Raw genomic sequence first — 19138 nt, forward strand, 5'->3', positions numbered from 1 at the left:
CAGTGTGGGAGAGAGTGAGTTTAGTTTTACTCAGCCATATCAGCAATATCCCATCTATATGGCGGCAGTCTGTAAATAATCAAATCTGGACCAGACAATCCGGTGATCAACAACATGAGCATCGATCTGCGTAATTGGGAACCGATGACATGTGTCAACCATGTCAGCGAGCCTGACCACCCGATCCCGTTAGTCGCCTCTTACGACAGGCATAGTAGCCTTTTATGGCAAGCATGGGTTGCTGAAGGTCTGTTCTACCCCAGGACCTTCACGGGTCAATCCAGTCTGGAGCAGACAATCCAGTGATTAACTACATAAACATCGATCTACGTTTAACCTGGATCTTCACGGACCATTTTTCTGACAGACGTAGATTTGAAATAAGTCACATCTGTGATATAGTTTACAAAAAGGTTTGTTTCTGTAACTCTTGTTAACATCCCGGAAGAAAGTATTTCCTGTGCACATTAAAAGTCTCTAATTGTAGTAAATATTAATTCGACTTTGAATTTGAAGATGATTTGCAAGTTCTTTCTCTGTTACCCCTTGAGATGTGCGAGAAATTGTCTGATGTGATAGTGGTTCGATGGGAACGATCTAAAGAAACTGATTATTTTTGTAGAACAGTTGACTTCCGTGTCGAGAACAAAGAATACTTGTTCAAAGCAATAGGTCGAGTTTTATGTGTTACCTTGTGAAAAATGTTGTGTCTGATGTTGAGAGGTGAAGTACAGATTGTGAGTGACATGTTGTACAAACTGCATCCACGTACACGATGTGTGAACTCTTCTGACAGTGAATGGGTGAACGGGTTTAAAGTTACACTTGGCAGCATTATGACTACTACAGTGGAAGTTGTCAAAACCGGCATCTGTCTAATCCAGCAAGTTGTTGATTTAAACATATTTTATTAAGAAAAAGGATTGGGCACAAGTTATCCAACTTAGAAAAGCCCTCTCCCGATAATTACAAATTCATCTTACAACATACGCAAGAGACAGACAGAGGATAGGATATATACAACAGATGTTAACTAAGAAAGCGTTTTGTTTGAGAGATATAGATATGTAGACATTTGAAAACATTCTGATTCTCAGTAATTGAGAGACCTGCATTGCCATGTAAAATGAGAATAATATTAATAAGTTGTCATTACCGACATAAAATCCAAGTCCCTTCCGTGACTTATACACTTATCATCAGCTCTCCCTAAAGTGGATTATTTCCTCAGTCCCAACGAATGACGGATTAGACAGCTTCCACTGTGCATGATTAATTGAGTACGTCGATTGACATTATTCGTGCAAAGTATAACGAAATGGTCTTTACCCCCTCTATCCATACGAGGAATCGAACCCAGGTCATCGGCGTGACGAGCGAACGCTTTAACCACTCTGTGATTATCATAACTGATATCAAGGTATATTAATGGTAAACATTAACTTCATCATAATCCGGTTCAAAATAAACTAAGATAACCTTGCATGTGCTGGTCGGTGTATTTTAATGTTATGTATTTGATAGTCAAATAGAACGGTCATAACAAAGGAAGAAAACGGACCTGATCGACATTTTAAAAGCTGCAGAAGACTGTTTCATACTGTTTTGAGGCCTTTCCTGGAAAGTTTCCGTTTATCTGTATCAGTTTATCAGTACCAAGCCCGTGAAGATCCGGGTAAGAACTGATTGCTTTTCACTAACCCATTAAAATAGATATAGTTCCTATTTATATATCATTGAAATTGGAATTAAATGATGTAGACCACCCTGGGTCAACTCACGTGAACATCCGACAAGTAACATCCGTTTATTACCTGAGAGGAAAAAAACTGTGGGTTGTCAATTGGCCGTTTTTATCTCTGTCACATTTATTACAAGTTTTGGACGCCGTCTAGTTAACATTGTTGGGAAAGGCCCATTTAAGAACTTAAAGTTCATGATTTTGGCAATTATGAGAGCTCATGTATAGATATGTGTATTCTGTTTTGTGTCGTTGAATTTAGTAACCACCAACCTGTAAGTTTCATCATGACTCATCTGAGTATCGAATAACGATTAAGTCAGCATTCACCCATTTGTACATACCTTCACATTGACTATGCGTTATGCCTTATGTCCCAAATATGAAATAGGTATGAAAATCTCATGCAATCCTTATTCATACGAGAGAATTTGATAACTTTCATATCTACCAGAAATGCTTTCCAAATTTCGTAGAACAATGCATATTTCAGGAGCCTTAGGCCTGAACTCTGTTGCACCTTGTTTCTTCAGCATGTTAGTAGACTATCTAACTTAACAGAATACCATCGTTCCAGTGTCCTAATAGTAATAGCTATGGCCAAAGGAACATGGAAACACCTGCCTGCTCAGGAATGTCGCTCGTGCATATTAAAAATGACTTTAACTCTTACACATTATGCTTCGAATTATTGGACCCCAGTAGATATATCGGGGTACTCAGAGATAACATAATTTCTCTAGACCTGTAGGGATATTAGTTACTAGTAATATTTGTTTGATAACAAGGAAGGAAAATGAAACATATTACAGGTGAAGTATGACTGGAGATGTTATGACGGCCAAGTAACTAGATGGACGGTATCGGTTAAATGTTTTCAAAATCTGATGTTTTTCAGACCTCAAAGGTAGTTAGAGCAAGATGTCTAACATTTCTTCACACGAAGAGAAATTCTCCGTATGATTCTCCCAGTGGTGTTCTGAGGTAGCCCGATTCACCCTTCTTGCAGCGCCCGTCCAAGTTCAGCCAACTGTGTCAGCGGCCTCAGTCTAAGTAAACTTATTCTCAGTGTATTTCGTTACACTCCACCACTGAGTCTAACAAAACCTAGTAGAAGGTCGCGTCAGGTAATCTTTGAGCGACCAATGATCGTCCAATCAAACGCGAGACGGTTAAATAGATTTAACCAACCAGACATCGGCTACTATTTAGGGATCGGAGGCACTTTCAAAATATTCAGGTGCACTTTTGCGATTGGGTAAGCTGTGTTCTGATTGGTCAATCTCAAAGGTTACCTGACGCGACCTCCCATGAGGTTTTGTTGGACTCAGTAGTGGAGTGTAACGAAAAGTACTGAGGATAAGTTTACTTAGACTGTCAGCGGCCTGTGACACTGACACAAACGTTTCCCTGTCATGTCCCAGAGGTGTTCAGTGGGGCAAAATGTAGGGTCATGTGTTCAATGGGGCAAGGTTTGGACCCATGTCCCAGAGGTGTTCATTTGGGGCAAGGTTTGTGCTCATGTCCCAGAGGTGTTCATTTGGGGCAAGGTTTGTGCTCATGTCCCAGAGGTGTTCAAAGGAGACTATTTTTAGCCGATGTCCCAGAGGTGTTAAATGGGTGCAAGGTTTGTGGTCATGTCCCAAGGGTGTTCAAGGGGGGAATGGTTTGGGCTCATGACCCAGAGGTGTTCATTTGGGGCAAGGTTTGGGCTAATGTCCTAAGGGGGTTCAAAGGGGGCAAAGCAGCTCATGTCCCACAAGTGCTCAGCATGAGGTGTTCTGTGAGAGAAAGGTCTGGGCTCATTGGTGGCATGGAAGTCTGTAAATGCACTGCTGCTGAAGGTGAGCACAGACTGATGTTGTACTGAGACATAGACTTCCAGCCACAATCCAAAACGGAACGACAAAGGGTGTCAGTATATTGTCTCGGTAGTACTGTCCAATGTTCCTCTCCTGCACAACAAGTGAGGATACAGGTTAGAATTGGCCATCAGTAATTTATTCTTATTGTAAAAGGCGACTAACGAGATCGGATGTTCAGGCTAGCTGACATGGTAGTTGACACATGGCATCGTATCCCAGTTGCGTGGATCGATGCTCATGATGATCACTGGATTGTTTGGTCTAGACTCGAACATTTGTATACCACAGCCATGTAGCTGGAATGTTGTTAACCAACTTTACTTGACTACTTAGTTACAGACCCGTGAAGGTCCTGGGGTAGAATAGGCCTTCAGCAACCCATACTTGTCATAAAAGGCGACTCAACTTGTCGTAAGAGGCGACTAACGGGATCGGGTGATCAGGCTGGCTGACTTGGTTGACACATGTCATCGGTTCCCAATTGCGCAGATCGATGCTCATGTTGTTGATCACTGGATTGTCTGGTCCAGACCTATTTACAGACCGCCGCCATATAGCGGGAATATTGCTGAGTGCGGCGTAAAACTAAACTCACTCACTCACTCACTTAGTTACATAACACAAATCCAAACAACGAATCGACTCTCTACCCACAGTTCCATTCCATCGGCAATGGTATACTCTTCCATCAATGCGCCGATGTCAGCAACAACTGTACATCTATGACGACAACGATTGCATAATCCAAAACAAACCAGTCGGGTAAGCTGTGCCTGAGAATTTGTAACCACACGAAATTTAAATGATTACCGCCTCTCACAATCTGAAGCGTTCATAAAATCTTGCGTATGATTCGTCGTGGCGGACAAACTCTACAACAGCATTTGCTGATAGTAGGCGATGACTGTATATAATACACTATTACAGCCGTAGCCACTGTCTGGGGTTTACTCTAACAGTCACATGACTTCCAAGTTGAGTATTTAGAAATGGTTGCCAAATGTTTGGCAATATATGACAATTACTAAATACTTTTAGTATATTGAGATACATGATATATATATATTTAGAATAGTTAAGTACCCAATAAGGATAAGAAACTCTGTGTAAAAGTACTCAATTCTTTTAACTAGTGGGAGTGTACAAAATGCTAGTTACTCCTCAAAAATGCAATTACTCGTACACAGACAAGGGAGTAAATACCTGATTGCTTGAAAAATATCTGGAGCTCTGACGCACAATTCCTTCTGAACTGAAAATGAACCCCAGTAAGACGGCGGATTCAGAGCCTGGGCATGAAACTAAAAAAAAAAAGTTCAGCCAGACCTCAGCGCTGTTTAGATGTAAAACTTGGCAGCCCTGGCCAAAACTTACCTGCCCACATTTAATTTAGACATTATCACGGAGGATCAAAGTTGATCTAAAACAAAAAACTAATATCAACTGACGGGGTTAAAATTTAGACATGTATTTGAGGAGATTCATCATATTTCAGGATATTAACTCATTATTAATTCGCTCGTAAAAATAAATGATGCATTCCGATTGGATGATAAACTTCGACGCGTGCAATGAGTTCAATGAAATAGCATATGACACAGTCTCTATCGGATCAGACACTGCCGATCTCAGGTAGAACGAACTTGCGAACCGTACGCGAATATAGAAGCTCGGAGTAACGTCCCTTTAGTTGCCCTCTATCGTAAGAGTCCTAAAAGTAGGTCAGTAATGCCAAAATCTGGTCAGAGAAATTTACACGGAATAAGATTTCTAAACGATGCATAGATTCGACATTTATCAAACGAAAATATATGCGTGCTTGGCGAAATGCATTTTTACAGGTAACAGGATTAAAATATATTAGATCAGTTTTACCTAGAAAAGAAGCTGCAGAGATCTGTTACAATCTGTGAGACAGCCGCGTTATTTCACGCCGCGCTTTACAACAACATTCCAGTAAATGACGCATGTCAGTAAATGAGTAACCTGTGACTGCTGTCATAATAACAATCTTGGCCTGCGGGGTACATTGAAACACATTAACCAACTGACCGTACTTGATCACAGTCCCCGTGAATTACCAGCAACGTTGCTGACCACTATATGTAACAAACCTAGCCCTCGATTTTCGAAACTCTCTTAGTGCTAAGATAGCCGTAAGTGTCATACATTATCATTAGCTTACGACTATCTTAGCGCTGAGAGAGCTTTGAAAATCTAGGAGCTGAAGTGAACCGTTTCAAGTGATACGTTTGTTGACAGCAGAGACCATATAATAGATTATATGGTCACTGTTGACAACAATGAGTCGCGCTCAACGAAATCGAGAAACAACAGTGACGTTATTTAGGGGAGTTCTAGCGGTGAAAGCGTTCGCTCGTCACGCCGAAGACCCGTGCTCGATTTTCCACACTGGTACAGTGCGTAAAGCCCATTTTCGTCGTCCCCCGCCGTGATATTGCAGGCATATTGCTAAACGCGGCATAAAAACAAACCATTTCACTTACCGTGAACGTCAGAAATGATTGTTCAAGCAACCATGCATCTCATAAATGCAAGGATGCTTGTAAAATTCCAGGTTGACTGTTCACTTGCGCTTTCACACATTCACTGTATGTACACAATGTATACACAGTGTCACTTGGTGTAACAGTCATGCATTTTTGAAGAAATAGGTTTTTAGGTTGGTCCAAAATGGTGATGTCATGGCGTACTATTGAACATTAGGAATGTTAAACGTGGCGGCTGAGAGTTTTCTGACAGACAGAAATATAGTTTTGGAAGCAATACCCGTAGTAGTCGTTGACTTTCACCCGACGGGGTTTTTTTTTTTGTTTTTTGTTTTTGTTTTTTTTTCTTGCAAAATAGGGATAGTGAGTAAGTGAGTTTAGTTTAACGCTACACTCAGCAGTACTCCAGCTATATGACGGAGATCTGTAAATGAACGAGTCTGGATCAGGCACTGGGATACGAAGACATATGTCAGCCAAGTCAGCGTACCTGACCACACGATCCTGCCTCTTACGACAAGCACGGGCTACTGCTAGCAGTTCTAACCCGGATCTTCACGCGGCAAAATAGGAATAAAATGTATGGAAGGTGTAGTATACTAAAATGTTCACTGTATGGATTTATGGGAATTCGTCAAGTACGTGACCCGATTGTCCTGAGCACTAATGCTCCTGTAATTCTGAATGTTCCGATGATCTTACCCTATACTATATATGCATTTTGAATGTATCTTTCATAAAACTATCTATGGACTAACTTTGAAAAAATCAATTTCCGTTTACTATCCGTTTTCACCGAACTTGATTTTAACCTGTGTGAAAGGACATGGGGATTGGCGTGTGACAATAGTGTCGTGTCTCGGGCTTTGTTGTGTAAGGCCGCACTGTTCAAGCCATATGGCGGCGGTCTGTAAATCGAATCTTCATCAGACAATCTATTGGTCAACAAATAGAGCATCGATCTACGCAACGGGGAAACGATGGCATGTGTCAACCAAGTCACCGACTCTGACCACCCGATCCTGTCAGCCGTCTCTTGGCTAGAACTTTGAGTTTTGGGTGTTCTCCATGCAACTTCACCACTTTCTCCCTGCCCACAACTGGTTCCTCAGCAGTGAAAGTATCAGACGTTTGAGTTAAGTAGAGGTCAAGTAAATGGGGCATGAAAGACCCAGCCACCACATAACTGGAATCATTCGAAGACGAAATGTGCCTATAGCTAGACTTAGTAGTAACAACACAAGGGGTAAAATACATGTACGTGGAATTTCTTTGTAACGATTTTCAGTGTTTTAAGTACTCAGCACATAACGAAAGGATCAATCGATCATTTTCCACTCTTTAATAATGGAGAGTTCCACCAACCCCGACCTTCACCAACCCGTTGTCAGCCTTAAAGCACACACCAGTAAAACCACAGAGCCTCAGAATTGGATGATAAAAGAGACAAAATACCATCCAAAAATGAGAGTTTGAAAAGCACCAGCATTCCTCAAAACGGTAATGACCTTAACATTGGAACTGTCACCCTTCGCTGCCACAAAACCTGTTCCGACGAAGGCATATACAACAGACAGACTAACAGCTAGTCTCTGAAATGAACTTATTTTACTGAAAAAACGTCCATAGTGAAAAAAAATAATATTATGAAATGGAGCCCTGAAACTTTCTTCATTTTCAGAACCTATGGAAATCTAGACTTGCCACATTTTCTAGACTTGCATGGGCTTTCTTGGATATTTATACTTCAGGGTCTGTACGACAGACTAATACAACAGATTGTAATGACTTGTACACGAAAGTCAGCTCTTAACTAGTCGAACCAGTACAGTGGTTTGACATTCACAATGTCATAAGGGAAGGATGACCCTTTTTCATACAGAAATGATATACACTGGTTCAAAGTAGCATCAAGTATACGTAGGTTCTGAGTGAGTGAGTGAGTGAGTGAGTGAGTGAGTGAGTGAGTTAGGTTTTACGCCGCCTTTGGCAATATTCTAGCAATATCATGGCGGGGGGCATCAGAAATTGGCTTCGCGTATTATGCCCATGTGTGGAATCGAACCAAAGTCTTCGGCGTGACGAGCGAACGCTTTAACAGCAGGGCTACCCCACAGGACCTCTTACTGTGGTTAACGATGACAGTCTGCTGTAAGCCTGTATAAATATAGATAAATAATATTTCTTAGCCTTCTTCCTGTTATCAGACGACAGGGGTCTTGACTTCCTATTCAATTCAAATGGCCCATGTGATACCATATATTAGATAACGAAAAGTCTATTTGATCCCAAAACATGCCATTTTTCTATGAATGTCAAAACATATCGTTTCCTCCCAGTTTGAACATATAATGAGATTTTCTTTTCTTTAAACGATGTAGTTTTCCTATAGAACATTAAATGAACATTTTCAATAATACTTAAATATGCAAAGCCCCATATTTCAGCGTCTGCAAGGCCCTCTGCTTGCTAATTACATGGCGCGCTTACAACTCTATTTTATAGCCAGCGACGTGGGCCAATACATTGTCCAAGGGCATACGTTTGACCACGTCATTGACTGTGGGAAATATTTTGAAAATAATTTTCAAATGTGGTAGCTACATGATGTCTGTTTACTTCATCATCAATCAAACAATAACGTCCACACGTCATCCTACCCATTTATCTAACACTAAATTTGATTGGTCTAGAGAATGCTTTTAGCCAATGGACAGTGTTGTTCTTTTCTGTTAGTAAGTGACAACCACACATCTTTTCATTAATTACACTATTTTAACACTTTATCTCAGTTTCCTATTTTGAATACAGGGCTGGTTGCATGTTAACAGGGCCAGCAACATTTTTCGGTTATCAGCCATGTGGGCTTGCTGGGTATTTTGGGAGTTTCATACACCGACAATAGCATCAAATACGTTCAGCTGGCAGGCGTTAGATAAATAAAAACCTTTGGTAAAACATAGTTCATAGCTTTAACAGCCTTCTCCCATAATGACCTTCTTGCTGATGTGTTTGCTGTATATTTCTTACTAAATATGATACCTAGGTATTTATTTCCATCAACCGTGCAAATTTATGACTGTACTCCTTTCTATTGCCATTATATATATGTATATTTCATTTTTGAACGTTGGTTTTAAGTTACCATAATTTACAATATTCAGTAAATTTATACACCTGGTATTGCAAATGACCTTTACATGTTGTCAGTATGACAGTGTGGTCAGCATAAAGAAATGCAACTAATTTCAAGTGTATACGTAGTTCTTCACTATCAAAACAACACATCACATGAGAATTAGGTAAAATATTATCCAGTGTCAATTAATTATGAAGCAAAAGGAAGGACAGATAAATAATCTCCCTGTCTTACACATTTATGACAGTTGAATTTCTGATGTTTGTCCTTTCATGATTTTATACCACTGCACATAGACTGGATAACACAAAAACATTTACCGGTTATGTTATAATTTAGTAAGTTGATCCACATCCCAGTTCTCCTTACATTATCATAAGCTTTTTCGAAATCTATGAACTCATAAAATAATTTTTTCTTCTCAATTCTTGAGATGAATCTTGCTAAAAAGAGTAAAAATATGGTCAGAGAGTACAGCTTAATTGAGGCTAAATGAGAAAAGTGAAATGTTTCTGGGGCATGGGCGTGTCTTTTTTACTTTTTTTTTTTTGATATTTAAAACAACATGACTGCCGCGTTGTCAGTAAGAACGAGGGTGACTGAATCTACAACTCACTAACATGTGCTAAACTTTCCCAGCTGTATGTCTGAGAGAAAAAAAATAAACAAATGTGTTCCTCCCTAGTCACTTTTTTCTATCTAAACTTTTTTAAAAAGTCCAACCGCCCATGTCACTTTTGGAAAGAAAATGTGACCGACAAACATTTTATGCAGTCTAAGACATATGCAACCAACCATAAAATTTGTTGTTTTAAGCGATCTGTCTTTTGCAGAGACCATATAATATATTCTATTATATGTTGTCTGGTCTTTTGCTAGGTCTGGGAAGATACCATTCAAATGTCAAAGAGAATCCTTACAGGCTTAGTCATCTGTGCCCAAGACGTGCAAACCAGATATAGCTACCGTCACGCGGTCCTCACGCCAGATACTGATCGGAACGCCCCCTCTCGGATGTTGGCAGAGTAGACTCGTGAAAATCCGGGTTAGAATAGTTCTTCAGAATACATGCTTGTAAGAGACGGCTAACGAGAACGGGTACATGGTCAAGCTCGCTGACTTGGTTTACACATGTCACCGTATCCCAGTTGCGTAGATCGACGCACACGATGCTGCTCACTAGATTGCCTGGTTCAGACAAGATAAACGCCAGACCAACGCCATATATGATTCTTCAAAGGCATTTATAAGTTGACTTAGTAATACAGGACACATTTTATGGATTGCAACTTCAAGAAAAAATTTCCATAACATTTGTCCTGTACAACGCCATATAGCTGGAATATCGCTGAATGTAACGCTATATAACCAACCAACCCACCAACCAAACCAAATGTGCCATCCCAGTCAATATGATCTATGACATTGTGTATAAAAATAAACCTATTTGCTATCTTTTCTAGGAAAGCGTTTTGATGAGAAAATGCGCCGTGGGTGAATGGAAGACCTTATCAGATAGTTTTCCAATTTCCTACCGAAAACATGTTTTTGCACATGCATTCCCCTGTGTAAAGAGTTTCCGGGGTTGTGTTTGGGTTTCACACCTTTTTCGTTCACAGACTGATTAAACTTTTTCAGTTTCAGCTTGGGAATCAGGCTTTTATATGCCTGTTGAGACAACGCCTGAAGATCGATCGAATATATAACATAACGGGGTAAAAGAGAAATGAATTAAAGACGATTGCCCGAGGCGCAAAATTGTGATTTTACTGCTCTAATTAACAGCAGATCGCCTTCGGGCAACGTACTTTCAACGCTGTCGGTGGGCAGTTCATTCTAGACCAATTACAAATGTCATGGATTGTATAACATGACCGCTTCTCCAACCGGTTCGAAATACCGGTTTCGTGAGTACGAGGTGAGAAGATGTTTCGTTTCGCTGACCCCGCCACTCCTACATTTCGAAGTTACTGTTATTGATTCACCACAAAGCGCACTTGGCTTTAGTTTACACGGTAGCTATGGATAGCCATATCGGCCGCACAGCGGCTATCGCCAAAGAAAACATTACAGTTTTACTGTTAATTTTTTAGCACAACGCTTGAGAGGGGAAAACTATGAATGGCGCGCAACACTGCGGATCTGTTAACCAAAACCAACAGTAAACTCGAGTGCTTTCTGAAGAGAGCCGTTTCCGAGGAAACGTATGAGCGAATTCGTGCCTACGAGTCCTGTATTGTTGTGTCTGAACGCGGAAACAAGGCGTTCAAATATATTGTTCTTGGAGACGAATGGATATACCTGACAGAGAACCCACCGAAAACCGTCCAGGAAACAGTGCCTCTGAAAGATATTGTCTCGGTGGAACTGGTAAGGCGACACGATACAAGCAGACGATCTTTGGTTATTGCTTTTAGGACAAGCATACGCGACTATATTTTATTATCTTGTTTATGTATTGCTAGGCTGGACCTAGTCAGTGTCGGCATGTTGAAGTCATACACTTGTAGTCTTTTCAATGACGTCTTGCTAACATTTACAGGTTAGGAATTTTGCAATGGACTTTGTCTTTGGATGGGTGTTGTTACCATTTTATCATATTTTGATGGGGGTATTTATGTCTATTAGTGTTATAAGTATGTTTGAAAAGTATTTCTGGATGACAATCACAATGTCTCTGATAATTGTAGGCAAGTCATCATCTGGAGCTGTCATAATTAAGTGATGCTTTCAAACTTGGTGTCATATGAATTAAAATAATTGTAAATGTGTGGGAATTTCCCAATTTTCATACTCTGATATCTAATAGACATCTTAAATTTATCATAAATTGCTAAACTCAAAGTTTGGAATTTGTTATTCAAACAAACACTTAAGCTATAAGTTTGACAGCTCACCACCATGATCAAGCTGATCTTGGTTCAGGAGCTCACATCTGTGGAGAATCAGTTCCATAATCCTACATAATCACATGGGTTATGGGTATTCAAGTGGTAAAGCTTTTGCTTGTCATGTCAACCCCTATTTGTACTGCCATGATTCTCTTCAACCCTGTGGGTTGTAGTCAAACATGTCAAAAGGACAAAAAGGCCAAAATTGAAAGAAGTAGAAAGAGCCAATTTAATTTCAAAAGGGCCATAGATTTAAGTCAAAGGGGCCATTGATAAAATTCAGTAAGAACATACTAGCTAATATATATAGTCCATGATCTGTAATTGAGAGAGCCTGGATTATAGAGCAAGTTCTAGTGATAATAATAATGATGCCTGTATAGCCGATTAGTCCAAACTCATGTATGTTCAGAGTGCTTGTCAGAGTAGTACAGCTGGAACACAAAGTGCTAGTTGAATAAGAACGTCTTGAGCTGTTTGAATTGGGTCGCTGATGGCAAAAGTTTTAGTTCAATGGGAAGAACATTCAAGAGTTGTGCCAATATGTTAGAAAATGCGCAGCATCCAAACGTTTTCAATCTATGGCCCTTTTGACTTTTCTTTGGCCCTTTTGACTTTTTTCAGTTTTTGCCCTTTTGTCCTTTGGTCCTTTTGACCTGTTCCCCAGCTTCGTTATAGGAAAACACACTCTCCTTTATCTGAAAACGCAGTGAATGGACAGGAGACATTTGTCAATGGGTAATTAAGTATCATACTTATTTTTCATTAAGTTATTTAGCAAATGATGGAGTAATGTTGTAAATACCACTTTAATATGTTGATAACTGTTCAGCAGCCAGTAGATTTTACTAAGGCTTAGTCTCAAATTATATATAATTTTGATGGTAACAAACCCATTTGAAAAGGAGACCCAGGGGGATCTGGACTTACTTCATTTAAGGCTTTAGCACTGCAGAGAGAGCTTGTCATTAGGCAAAATTATGTGGTACAGACTACCAGTTATGTGAGACAGACTACCAGTATATGTACACAGACACTACAGGTAAACAAAAAGGGAATTCCCATGACTAAATAGGATTCTACGACAATCTGTAGTGATGAAAGTAGTTCTTTTTAAAGGGCGTGTCTTCAGTTTGACATGGATTGGGAACTGATTCCAATACCATCAGACCATTTAAGCCTGTCATAATGTAGGAACTGCAATCAACATAACATAAAGTTAACTGATCTGAATTGCTCCATGTGGCTGTCAGTGGAGTGTTGTCATGAATAGAATTGGACCCTTTGACAAATCTGGCAGATTCATCAACGATCCGATCCGATGGAAGTCTTCAACCCGCCAGTCCCAATGTCCCACTGTACATTTCACAATGACTTTGTTGTCATCTGTGAAACGTTTCGGTGTTGTTGCTTTCATAACATTAAATGGCAAAGGGAGTATACTGATTGTTACAACTCACAAAATTTTATTGTCGCATTTATGGTATTAACTGTTCAATCGCAAAATATTATCGACACAAAAATTTCCTGGTTTACAGTATATGGTGAAATTGTGATGGTGAGTATACCAAACACATTGAAAGAGTGCCAATATTCCAGCACTACTGGAACTTCATATGACACACTGTGGTCATGCTTTAGGCTAAAGCTAGGCTCATTGATCAGTTGATCGTGCCATTTTTAACAGGAAAGGAATATTGTGATGTCAATCTATGAGCTCAAATTCAGACATTGGAGGTCTTGCCTTATGAAAGGTTCAATGATACACTCACCTGTTTTAGCGGCATTACTGAGTGTATTTAGCAACATTTTGAACATTATATTTTATAAATGTCTTTGAAAAGATCAACGTTTTATATTTTCAGAGATTAAAAAGTTGGTGTTTTCCATCTTTGTACATGAAAAGTAATCATTTATGACTCATAGCATCAAAAACATGATAAAGTTGCACAATGTAAACATGTTTAAACCAAATTCTTTCAAAACTAGATAAAGACACAGATTAATGTATCGATAATTGTGTCGTTTTAGAATCTGTGTATGGATGTATTGTGCATCCCTAATATATAGTACTTAAGTATGAGATTGTCATGCAGGGTGCCTTAGTGCAATGAATCTCTTGAGTCTATAAAGCATGGGAGTTATTATATCATCTTGGTGCTAAGATTTTTATACACCTCCAAGGTGTGCGATATACATGAAACATGTATTTTTGAGGGTTTGACTGGAAGTATTACAGTGCTTTCTTTTATGGCAAGGCTTAGAGACTAAGGCCTCATTTATAGCATGCTGTTTTTAGCAGATTACTTACTCGGGTACAATAGAACAATACATAACGATGTGATTGATAGAATATTCCAGGCTTACAGTACTCTGGATGATCAAACAGTTTCTTGTCATGCCAGAATGCTTGGACTTAATTCCTCTGTGATCTCTGAAAATGTATAAGTTTGATAGAGTCAAACAGTTCCTTTTACATTGTAAACAAACCCCAGTGAGATGGGACATCTTGAGGAAGTCTATGGTCTGTTTGGCTCACAAGTGGATTGATGAATTGAAATTTTAGCTCGAAAACTAATAATTATAAAATGCTCGATAAAATGCTGATCATAATGAAAACATCATACCAACTCAATGAGCTTTTTGCAGAATTTTTGTCCTAAAAATGAAAAAAGTTGTTTAACAATCTATCATTAAATTTTTGACACAGTTCACTATTTGGTAAGAAGGAGTGCAGAGAAAGAGACTGCCATGTGTGCGAGAAAGGATTGAGACGTCACAGCACAGGTTAATGAATAAATACACTTGTGTACATGCTTCTCAAACACCTGACTGTCCCTTTCCCTGCACTCCTCCCTCGTAAGAAAGCAAACTGTGTCAATGTTTTAATGATAGTTTCTTAAACAACTTTTTTATATTTTGGATAAAACTTCTGTAAAAACCTCACAGAGTTGGCATGATGTTTCGATTAGGATCTGCATTTCATTGAGTATTTTATGTTTATTAGTTTTCGAGTTAGACTGCAATTCATTGTTCTGTTTTCAACTTTCTGAACTTGGAATGGGCCACTGCCCTTGTATCTATTGTAAACTTCAAAATTTGCCCTTGTATCAATAGTAAATTTCAAAATTTTAATGGGCCATTTAATATTCTAATGTGCAAAATGGCCCATGGCTCATATGTTTCTAAACCCTGTATCTCATAACAATTATCAGCCAGGGGGGAAATTGAAATAGAGGATACTAAACGACCTTCCATGTAATACCATTTTTATTAGATGAGTTAATGATTTGGTATGAAACAAGCAAAAGCCCAAGAATGGATAGAACGTGGACAGCCTAACACAGAGAACTGATATAAATCATTCAAGGACAGATCTGTTGATATGCCTTCTGTATTTGTAATCTTTCCCCCAAAGAACCATTAGTCCTCACTGAGAACCCTTGGCTTTGCCCAGCGTATGCTCTCTTCCTGGCTAATCTAACACCCCCAAGCTTGTCAACACGTTGTCAGTAATTCAATAAGACAGATATCTTTGATAATCACTATGCTGCTGTCAGCGTTGTTGTCACACACGCTGGTGCAGGCCATCTCCCTGTCCTGTACATTGATCACATTAATTATGATTGATCGTGTTATGATAGGCTTTTATAGTGAATTCTTTTTTTGATCCGCTTATTTGGATGTAGGACAACAGCACTGCCTCGGTAAAGAACCTTTTATACTAGATAAACCGAATATTTAAGAGTGACAGCGCATTAGATAGGGCATCATTTTGTTTAATATGTTTCACGTAAACACCAAATTCTAAATAATGGTTGGTTGGTCTGGAAAAGAATCAAAGAAAAAATCCGAACTGAATAAAGACAAATTTATCTGAATAATGTTCTTGACTCTCATTTGTTGTAATTCTTATTACAATTTCTTGTGTTCTTTGGACTCTGATTAAGAGATAAAACATTTTATGTGATAAGGCGGTATGTTTTAGGTTCAGGTCAGTGGTGTTGGAGTGTAAAATAAGTTTTGGAGTGTTTGGCAATAAAATTAGAGGGGTCGGTCGGGTGATGAGGGAAAAAATGCTGCCCATATTATTAGGACATGTGTCCTGCCTTGACAATTAAGGAAAATTTTGAAATTCCAAGTTGAGAGTTCTGTTCATCATGTTCAACTAGTTGGCTTCTGCAGCCCATCCTTGTCAATGGTGCAATGCTTTAGATTGAGTGGTCAGACTCACTGAATTGATTATGCTTTTGTTTTTTGTTTAAACCTGCACTCAGCAATGTTCCATCTATACGATGGTGGTCCATAAACCATCAAATCTGGCCCAACAATCCAGTGATCAATAAAATGAGCATGGATCCATGCAGATGGGATGAGATGACTTTCGTCCACCATCATGACCATTTCAGCAAGCCTGACCACCAGATCCTGTTAGTCACCTCATGTGATGAGCATGGTTTGCTGAAGGTTGATAAATTGATTATTTTCCAGTATTCCAGCTAAATGGCGTTAGTCTTGATACTTGTTCAGTCAAACATGGTTCTGTCGAGGTTAAAGTTGAGCTATCTGATTCTAAAGTTCCACACAGATGAAAACAATAGCGAAAAAGGAACACATAGTTGCCAAGCTTTTACTTTTGAAACATCCATAGGCTCAAAGAATAAGAATTTGACATAACTTTCATTTGTCATTTATGCATGTTTGGTACGTCTGTGTTTGATCATAATCATGTCCCAGCTGCATTTACATACGTTCATGATATCTATCACTGGAATGTTGGGTCAAGAATCAAGAAAATCCATCATACAGTTGCATGGAAACAAAAACACAGCACACAATCCCTTGAAAAGCTACCTGAAGGACATGTCTCCAGTAATACATACATTTGTATGAATCTAATAAACATTTATCATGTACCTAAGTCAGGGTAGCTGTTCTTTAATCATATATCAAGGATCAAGGATTAAAGTGTCATTGCTCGAGGCCATTATAAACTCTGTCCTTTCAGAGATTTAAATTTAAACAAGGATAAATACTGGTCCAGGAACTATTGGTATCTGTGAATAAGGTATAGAATTACTTCCCTTAGTCATATCAGGATCTACATGTTTTGGGATGTGAAGCTGCATCTAAGATTTTGTCTGGCTTGTGATCGCTTATTTTCAAGGTCATAACCAGGTTCAATCTAGATCACTCACAGGCTTCACTAAATAACATGCACTGTTCACTGATTGAGTGAGTGAGTGAGTGAGTGTGTGAGTGAGTTCGTGTGTGCATGAGTGTTCACTCACTCCCTTGCTTACAAGGCTGTTACTAAGTATACTACGTTAACATGAATTTGGTAAAATTATTAATCCCAGTTTTGGAATGTTTACTGCTGTTTGCTGCAGATTGTGAGTGAATATCTGCCTCACGGCGAGGCTTTCAGGTAATCCATGTCAGGTTGAATTACTACCAGGGCATGTTGATGGTGTCAGAATGACCTTATTAATGTGATTAGATCTGTTGTTGTACTCCATGCCATGTGCATGCAGTGTCTGTGATGGATCATCTGCACAGATCTCACATGTTCTCAGCCAATGCTGTTTTTGTTTCCTTGATCTGTAAGCCACTGACTGCAAGCTATTGATCAAAAAACATTTTCTTCATTCAGAATCTTGTTACCATGGTTACGAGTAAACAACATACTGTTTCTTTAATCAAATGGATTTCTAGCTTGCAGGATTACATATGTAGGTCAGTAAGACGCTGATTACATTTATATCGCCATCGACGTCATGGGCAGATTAAATATATATATATATTTGATGGACTGTCATGCTTAGACAAAGTTGTTTGTTGTCAAGAATGGGGTCAGGCTTAATTCGTTAAAATATACACCATGAGTGAGTGAGCCTGGTTCTGCTCCGCCTTTAGCAATATTCTCGCAATATCACGGTAGGGGACACCAGAAATGGGCTTTACTCACTGTACCCATGTGGGAAATCGAACCTTGGTCTTTGGCATGACGAGTGAATACCACATTGCCCCATCCTATCAGGGGATTTAGGCCACATTCAGTGATGGTTAATAAGTATACTGGATAAAACAATTTGGGGATCATGATATAATTAATGATTTCCTGAAGTGAAGACATTGCACAATTCCATAAATATATCGCCAAAACGTTTCATGACATAAAATGTATGTGTGGTATAGGTACTCAAAAATGTCATGTACCTGTACATTTGTTGTCAAGTTTGACTTTTATTTATGCCTTGTGTAGATGGATTACCCAGTAGTCTAAGGCGCTGTGCCCATAATCCCAAAGTTTTCATAGCCCCAAGGATTTTTAACTTTGATTGTAGCTAGTGCATTAAGAAAGGGCTACAAACGTTTCGAAAAAAGCCAGCCTGGAATTTGCTGTGCAGAGTTGTAGCTCTTGCATATACCAGGAACATAACATATTTGAACTGTACCCAGCGTGCAAATTAGCCACTGGCCCACTTACCATGGCCAGTAAAATTCCAGTCAGGCCAGTAAATTCGACAGTTTGTGGCCTGACTGACTTAAGTGACTTTTCATGGGGCCATTTTGTAAATATATCACACTCTCTGACTTGTGTTGTAATACGCTTAAATCATGCAAAATTATTCTCAGCCATTTTGGTAATCATTTCTTAATTTCTATGTGCAAATTTCGGGCCTGTGAATTATTTTATGGTCTTGTACCTTTCAGGCATAGGTAACTCAACAGACTAGCAAAATTTGGAAACAATGTCATGCAATGTTTTGTACCTTGGTTCATCATGGTCATGTTCCTACCAAAGTCAGCGCCATACCTGTACTTTTGGCTACAGTGAAGTTGTGAAACTTTGAGGCCTGCGTCACTTATGACGTTCCACCCACACTAACCTGGTTACAGTAAATGTACCTGTGAAGAGCTGGGTTCTAAGAATTGATCTTCAGTAATCCATGCTTATGATGATGATGGATTGTCTGATCCCAACATGA

General features: G+C 39.2%; 1 protein-coding gene across 1 annotated transcript in view; it reads left to right on the forward strand.

The window, feature by feature from the left end:
• Window positions 1–11249: 11249 nt before the first annotated feature.
• LOC137296292 (uncharacterized protein C12orf56-like) overlaps window positions 11250–19138 on the forward strand; it is a 48450-nt gene continuing 40561 nt past the window's right edge. The window contains exon 1 of the mRNA XM_067828056.1: window positions 11250–11625. Within this exon, the coding sequence (XP_067684157.1) occupies window positions 11377–11625 (249 nt within the window). The 5' untranslated portion in view covers window positions 11250–11376. The remainder of the gene's footprint in view (window positions 11626–19138) is intronic.

Source organism: Haliotis asinina, chromosome 9 (genome assembly GCF_037392515.1).
Source record: "Haliotis asinina isolate JCU_RB_2024 chromosome 9, JCU_Hal_asi_v2, whole genome shotgun sequence".
NCBI lineage: Eukaryota > Metazoa > Mollusca > Gastropoda > Lepetellida > Haliotidae > Haliotis > Haliotis asinina.